The 8,578-nt window shown below is 31.3% G+C and overlaps 1 protein-coding gene across 1 annotated transcript; it reads right to left on the reverse strand.

Annotated features, from left to right (window-relative positions):
* Positions 1-4,962: 4,962 nt before the first annotated feature.
* Positions 4,963-8,578, reverse strand: LOC122724807. The gene is made up of 5 exons (XM_043960662.1): positions 8,403-8,578; positions 6,323-6,430; positions 6,152-6,222; positions 5,091-5,153; positions 4,963-5,012 (listed from the first exon to the last, which is right to left on the reverse strand). The coding sequence occupies exons 1-5, from the start codon at positions 8,576-8,578 to the stop codon at positions 4,963-4,965; spliced, it is 468 nt and encodes a 155-aa protein (XP_043816597.1).

Raw genomic sequence — 8,578 nt, forward strand, 5'->3', positions numbered from 1 at the left:
AATAAATAAAACTATTGATGCTACACAAAGTTGCGCAAAATAAGTTATGAATTATCACCACATAATAAAGTTCACGTGATAAGAATTAGAAAAATGGGTAACACGGCTCTACCTAAAAAAAGAAGACTCAAATACCTCAACACCCTATTTATTATTATAACTCGCCCTTCCTTAAATAACACAAGTCTCGACATAAAATTTATATTATCAGACATAATTCAACGAATTTTCATTATTTTCATTATGTCTATAATTGCGATATTATCGATCTATTGATTAGCGATATTCTTTATCAAACTGCCGATCACATTATTATCGAATTATTATAAAATATTATATTTATCTTTATTTTTTTACAGTATAAAATTAAAGAAATCATGGAGAAAAAAATATATTATTCTCTTGCATCACTTAAATTCTAAGCAATTTATTATATTCGTTCTGCTTTTCCATATATTGACTTAAGCGTCGGAGTGGCTGTCCATCTCGCATCGGAGTGGCTGTCCATCTAACCAATCACAATACAACACTATTTTTTAGCTATATCAACTATATAATTTATTATGTGAAAATAATAATCCATATATTTACACAATTAAATATATGTTTTTACTTTTAAAAAAATTATTGACATCTATTATATTTTTAGAAAACAAAAATATTAACGATAATACTTATTGTGCAACAAAGAAATTTATATATCATTTTAAAGAAAATATATACCATCACTAATAATGTGGTGAAATTATTTGATACTAAATATATTAATGTTTATGAAAAATTTAAGTTGATACTAACCAATATAAGGAAATAAAATTATCATGTCTCGAAAAATTTTATATTATAATTTTGCTGGATACTCTTAATAAAAGTAATAAAATAATAAGAATGTAAAGTTCAAATATTTTTATATTTTATTTTATTTTGAGTCAATTTTATAATAATTAAATTTTAATATCAATATTTTTATTATAATTATTCATGTGAAATCAATATATATAATAAAATTACACAAAATATAGTAACTACAAATGCAAAGTAAATATAATCTTTGTATTATTTTATTAAATATAATATTAATTTATGGATATTATCATTTAATTCTCTTAATAGTTTTTATTTTTTATATAGATTAACAAAATATTATTAGTTTTATAAAGAGATTCTGCTGATAATATCATGATAATAATAAAATTTTTGAATTTTTATTTAATAAATAAATAAAAATCAACAACAATACTGTCAAATGTTATGGTTGCATATAATACTTTAAAATTATGTCCAATAAAATTTTTATTTTTATAAAATTTTATAAATTTATCAATTGTGTAATTAAATTAAAAAATATTATTTAAAAATTAAAATTTTATCATTGAAATAATAAATATATGTATGCACGTGCCAAAAAGAAATTAGTATTACTTGAGAATTGTCGGTCATAAAATAATATGACCGAATATAAGAAAAATGATCTAATTATATTAAAAAAAATGAAAATGATCTAATTATTTTATATATTTTAAAAATTTACAGATTTCTTTTAGAATTTAAATAGTTTATATGTCCTCTTTTGAGAAACCACAAGTATATGATACGACTGAAAATAGTGCCTTTGCTTCTTAGTAGCCCGAATTATTGGTAACGGGTATTTTCAATTGGTGAGCACTTTTGCTCATAAGGCAACAATTTCTTGCTAATGTAGTACACAATCTTCTCAACGTGTTCTATCTCTTGAGCAAGTATCACCAAGGGTTATCTCTTCTATAAACAAATACAGAGTCAAAGGTGTACTAAGAGCAGGTAGCACTTACATCGGTGAATTCTTCAAGTACTACTTGATCCTCTCAAAGGCTATTTAACACTCCTCATTCCACTAGACCAATTGATTCTTTCTTAACAGCTTGAAGATCGGCTTGCAGATGGTAGTAAGTGTTGATGTATTGAAGCTTCCCTAGGGACCCTTGGACTTCTTTATCAGTGCACCGTGTTTGCACTTCTACTATGGCTTTGACCTTATTTGGATTCACTTCCATACCCCTCTAACTAATCTGATGGCCCATTAATTTCCTTGAGGTAATCCTAGAGATACACTTACTTAGATTCAATTTGAGCTTGTATTGCACCACTCATTGTCGGAACTTCTCCAGAGCTTCAAAGTGACCTTTCCTAGTAGCTAACTTAATTATCATGTCGGCTATATAGACTTCCATCTTATTATGGATCATGTCATAAAGAAGCATGGTCATCATCCTCTGATAAGTTGCTTTAGCATTTTTCAGACTAAAAAACATTACCTTGTAGCAATAGATTCCCCATTTAGTGACAAAAGAGGTCTTTACCTTATCTTCAAGGTCCATCATGATTTGGTTGTACCTTGATAATCCACTAAGGAAAGAGCACATGGCTTAACTCGTAACTTTGTCTATCAAGACATCAATGTGAGGTGGAGGAAAGTCGTCCTTAGGAGTTTCCTTGTTCAAATCCTCATAATCAACACACATTTTGACTTTTCCATCCTTCTTTAGAATTGGAACTTTGTTGGCCAACTATTCTATATACTCTACCACTTATATGAAGTCGACATCTATCAGCTTCTTTACTTCTTGTGTTATCTTTTCTTCTTATAAAGCTTTAAGGCAATGTTTCTTTTACTTTACTGGTTTTACTCGGGATGAGTGAGAATCTGGTGCTAAATAATGTCTTTGTCTAATCTAGGCATATCCTTGTAGGACGAGACAGAAGTTTCTTGGTACTTTTTTAACAATGTTGTGAACCTTTCTCTTTCCTGTATAGTGAGATCATTTGCTAATTTTATTAATTTTGAATCATTTGGTGTATCCAAATTTATATTTATTACGTCCAATGTGTTAATAGAAATCTTTTTAAAATGATTATGAATATTATGCATATATCCATTAGAATCAACATCAAATAAGTAAGCAAATGCAGAGTTCATCTTATTAGTCTTTACCTCTAAATTCACATCCATTACATAAAAAATAGTAATGTAAAAAACATAATTATTAAAAATAGAAACGAAATTAGGAGTGAAGAAGCTCTAGGTGTTCGGCTTCCAAGTTGTAGTCTTGTTTAGGCCCATGGTACAAATCCCCTTTTGAATTTTCTGTCAGTCCAAATTAGTGCTTCCACTCTGAAAAACTTGATCTCTTTCTTTTTGGCTTTTAGCTCCCCATCCTCATCAGTAGGTTCATATCTAACCCATAATTTATGATCTTCCCCTTAAAATCAGAAAATGCTCCAGCTCCATCGGTATACCTCCCTAAGCCCATGCCAGGAGAGAAGTTCATTTCCTTCATCATGCTTGTTACCTTGGGTCCATCCAATCTTCATATATCCAAGCAATTTGAAACCCAGCTAAGGAAGGCATCAACTGTTCAACTGTGAGAGCAATAACCTCTCTATCCTTCTCAGCGTTGATGGTTACCACCCCATTCTTGTAAGGAATCTTCATCTTTTGGTGGATAGTAGAAGGGAATCCTCCTAGTGGATGAAACCATATCCTTCCTAATATTACAAAGAATAATACATGTATGTTTAGAACTGTGAACTCAAACTCTGTCTCGACCAGTCCAACCTTAACAGTAGCCTTGAAAACCTCAACTACCTTTATCTTAGAGTTATCACAGGCATAGACAACCATATTAGAAACATTAAACTCTGATGGTTTAATCTTTCGCTTGGATAGGACTTTCAGTGGGCATACATTAATGGTGGATACATCATCTACCATAACTGTAGTTACATTCCACCCCCTAACATCACGGTGATGAACAATGGATGGTTATGGTTCTTACCCTCAACAAGAGGGTTAGAGTTATTAAAGACAATATGATCTTGGTCTTGGACTAGTAGAACCTTAGCACTTCTTTAGGGGTAGCATCAATAGAGACTTTCAAAACATTGAGAGCCTTGGTAAGTGCACTATGAAGTTTCTCAGAATCCATGAGTAATTTTTAAATTAACACATTGGCTTAAGTCTTGTTAAGCTGTTTCAAAACCTTATCATCCTTATCATCCTCCTTTTCAATCACTTTATCCTGATGCCCATAAGTATGTTGTTTTCATCACTATAGCTACTCCAAATGTCTATAGTTAGGACAAGGTTCCACTACAAAAAAACAGTGATTTAGCGACCAAAATTTTGGTCGCTAAAAGGCAGAATTTGGTCGCTATTATGAAATAGCGACCATTTAGCGACCAAAATGAAATGGTCGGTGTTTGGCCAGTCGCTAAATTTTTGGCGACAATCTAGAAATTGGTCGCTAAAATAGCGACCAATCAGCGACTATTTTTTGGTCGCTAATTTGGTGTCATGGCAAATTAAATATTAAAAATATTAGTCGCTGGACGGAAGTAAATTGGTCGTTAAATTTTAGTCGCGAAATGGTCGCTAATTTGGTCGCTAATTTGATTATAAAATCATTCTTATCCCTCTTGGAAATAAATCAATATGTCCCTTTCATGTTCCATTTATATATGGTTAATTAACTCAATTCTTTTTTTTAATTATTAAATTAACAAAATTAATTTAAAAAATTTGGAAAGTGGATAAGTTTTAAATAACCCATCTCATCATTTTATTTATTTTTTGTAAAAAAGGGAGATGAGTTTCCCTGTCCATAAGAATTACTTGGATTATCATATTTCCATTAAATAAATAAAAATTCCACAAAGATTTTAGAAGTTCTGCATGAAATTAATATACATATGCATATCAAATGCTGCTGCAGAAAATGATGGATCTTAATCTTATTATATATACAATTTTTTTTTTTCTGCAGAAAGCCATTTTCAATGTTCCATCAATAAATCCATGGATGGATGGAGAGACAGAGAAAGAAACAAAATCTAAAACTCAACCAAAATAATTCACAACCATAGACAAAGGAACTAAACAAAGACCCATTTTCTTCAGTTCTGTGATGTCACTTTCGCTCCCAATTAAACCCAAATCCTCTCTGCTCTGTGATCGGCTTTCTTCCTTCTTTCTCCTAATTCATAAGTCAATTAATCAACCTCAAAATATGGAAAAAAAATTCTTAATCAGTAATTAATTAATCCCTAATTACCTGCAGTGATGGTGATGATGAAATAACACCCATTTTTTCTCTCTGTTTTGTGTTCTTGTTTAACTGGTTCATCATAATCAGATCATAAATCTGTGCATAAACAAAAGGGGTTAACTAAAAAAGAATATATTTTTAACTAAAAGAAAAAACATATAAATAATTTCTAACCTTGGGACTATTGACAGGAGAACTAGCAGTATACTACCCAAACCTGATTAACTCATAAACACAACAGAAACAAAACAGAATTTCACACAAACCTCACATTAGCATTTCAATAAAATTCAGAAACCCATTTTAACTATCTCACAAAAACAACTCTTAAACCATTCACAATAGTCTTTATTTCAACATTTTGTCAATAAATCTCACAAATACAACCTCGGCACATTCAGATAAATCTTAGAATTTCCACAAATTTCAGAAATCTCCCATTAGCAATTCAAACCAATTTCAAAGATCTTACGTAAAACAACTCCCAATCCATTCACAGTAGGCTTCATTTCAAAAAGTTTATAATAAAAAATTAAAATTAATTTAAAGTTAAGTGTAATATATTTTATTTATATAAATTAAAACAATTAAACAACAATTGATTGCTAATTTTGAGAATAAAATTTTTTCAAATTTATATAAATTTATTATTCATCATAATTTCAATACCCATATCTAAATTTAGATCTATATTTCTGTATATCAGAATATGTACCTATTTCTCACACTCATATTCGAGTCCGAATAACCTAAGTTATAGCTGTAGCAAAATCAAGCCAATATGGAAAACTACCTCTGCATGTTCTCACAAATATTGTATGGGCACTAGGTAAATGTTCATTGTTAATAATTGAGATTTAGGAAGCATCTCCAAGAGTTACACAGAGGTGAACATTGACCAAAGTTAAAAGATAATTGCTTATCTCCCAAATTGTCATACTAGTTTGGGAAATTATGGTTCTCTTGAGCAACACAGCTCATTAATAGTCAAATGGAGGGGACAAGGCAAAAAGAAATTTGAGAGGGCAAAGCTAAATAGAGCTTGAAAAAAGAGATGAACTTGATACCTGGGAAGTGTCGAGGAAAGAAAAGCCTGAGCACCACTGCAATGAAAGCAATCCATTTCCCGACCTCCCCTCTGTACAATTTAAAATACAGATGTCAAGAAATAAAGTTCAGCAGAAGGTAAGTGAAAGATTGAAGAGCTCTATAAGTTTATTATCAAAGGAAGTTAATACCTTAACAAATTAAATATTGCTGCAGGAAGACTAAAGAAAATGTAAGGGACTAGGAGTGAGGTCAGCATGTTCGTTCTCCAGTTTGTTCGATCCAATATGAGCAAATATCTGCATTGAACATTGACAATTGTCAATAACTTGCCAAGTATTGGACAGAATCTAGGCAAGAACAAATGCAGTCAAGAAGAGACTAGGCTTCAAAAGCACCTAAAATGAGATACAATCCTTATATTTCTTTCATCAAATCTCCCAATTCAAGAAGGAAAATAATATTAAACAGCATCGGATTACTTCTGTTTTTTTTTCCCCAAGTTTTACAAGCAGGACACTCGCTGTGTAGTCAAACAATTTAACTTCAAAAAGGAACCCAGCATAATAGAAGAACCCAATCAAATCTTATTTGAGAAATAAACATCTTTATCAACGTCGTAGTCCTGCTTGAAAATGGGTTATCCATCCAGCAATCTGTCCATTAATGGGATTTCTAATAAATCTCACAAATACAACCCTCAGAACATTTACATAAATCTTCGCATTTCCACAAATTTCAGAAGCCCACATCAATAAATCTCACAAATTTTAGAAAGCACATATCTGAAACCACAATCTCAAAACCCATTCAAACCTGCAGTGACTGAGGACGTACACGAAAGCGGCAAGGGGCAGCGGCAACGTGACTTAGGATGAGGAACGGCGGCGAGGAGCAGCACCGGACGGCAGAAGGACTAGACCAGCGGACGCAAAAACAAGGACCAGATGAAGCGACAGAGGAGAGCCACGACAGCAACAAGGACCAAGACGCCAGAGGAAGCGGCGGAGGAACGTCGACCGCCTGATAGAGAGAAGAAGGGGCGTAGGGGGGTGGCGGGCGGCTCTGTTGAGAGTTGAGAGAGGAATGTGACTTTAGGATGGGCAACTTAAGGGTTTAGTTTATGTAAGCTTTAAAAAAAATTTATAACTTAGCTAAAAAATATATTTAAAAAAATTATTAAGACTTTTTATTTTAGAAATGTATTAGTTTTCAATTAAAAATTAAATAATTTTTTAAGTTATTAATTTTTTAAGTTAATTTTTCAATTAAAAATTAATTACTTAATTTTTTAAGTTAAAATAAATTAATTATTTTTTTTAAGTTAAAATTAATTAATTTTTTTAGTTAAAATAATTAAAAATTTAATCGTGTTTTGTTCCTCTTTAATCATAATATTTAGATCTCACAAACCTCAGAAAGCACACATCTGAAATCACAATTTCAAAATATTCATTCAAACCTGCAGTGACATAGGATATACGTAAAATAAATTGTACTAAAAATAAAAATATACGTAAAATTATAAAAAAATATTTTAACAGTATATTTAATCTTAATTTAAAATTTTAAATAAAATAAAATTTAATTTAAAATTAAATTAAAATTTTAAAAATGAAATGGTTGCTGATTAGTCGCTGATTGGTCGCTGTTTAGCGACTAAAAAAATTAGTCGCTAAATATGGTCGCAAATTACAACATTATATTTCCGCCTAAAAAGTTGTCGCAATTTCGTCGTAAATATGGTCGCTAATAATTCGCGCCATTAATTTCCGCTAGATTTAGCGACCATTTTATATTTGGTCGCTAAATAGCGACCAATTAACTACAAAAAATTAGTCGCTAAGCTTTTTATTAAATAAAAATATTATTTCATTCATTTAGTAGCAGAATGGTCGCTGATTGGTCGCTATATAGCGACAAAAAAATTTGGTCGCTAATTTTGGTCGCAATTTCACAATTTTTTTGTAGTGTTCTATGGCTTTAGGTGAATAGGCTGGCTTAGCTCCAAGATGTGGCTAGGTTCCTTTTAAGAGGTGGTAATCATGTAGAGGCTAGGTATTGGTGTGGTTAGGCATAGGGTTGGTTCTTGTGTTTAGTCTTCTTCCAGGATTAGCTATCTTTTTATCATCTATAAGGTATTGGATCTCATGCCTTAACCTATAGCAATTATCAGTATCATGCCTAGCAGTTTGATGAAATTGACAAAACATATTGTGGTTGAAATTGGTTGGTAAGGGGTTTGGTAGTAGTCTAGTGGCTAAAGGTTACAACAAATCTTTGGCTTTCAACTTTTCTAACACTTTTGATAAAGGCTTATGAAATTGGGAGAATGTCCTTTGGTTCCTCCCTATGATTCGAACTTCCATGTTCTTCCCACTTTCTTGACTATAAGCATGCTGATACCTTGACCTTTTCGACTGGTAGGTACCAGTCTTAATAGTCAT

The sequence above is a fragment of the Manihot esculenta genome, chromosome 10, assembly GCF_001659605.2.
Source record: "Manihot esculenta cultivar AM560-2 chromosome 10, M.esculenta_v8, whole genome shotgun sequence".
Lineage (NCBI taxonomy): Eukaryota > Viridiplantae > Streptophyta > Magnoliopsida > Malpighiales > Euphorbiaceae > Manihot > Manihot esculenta.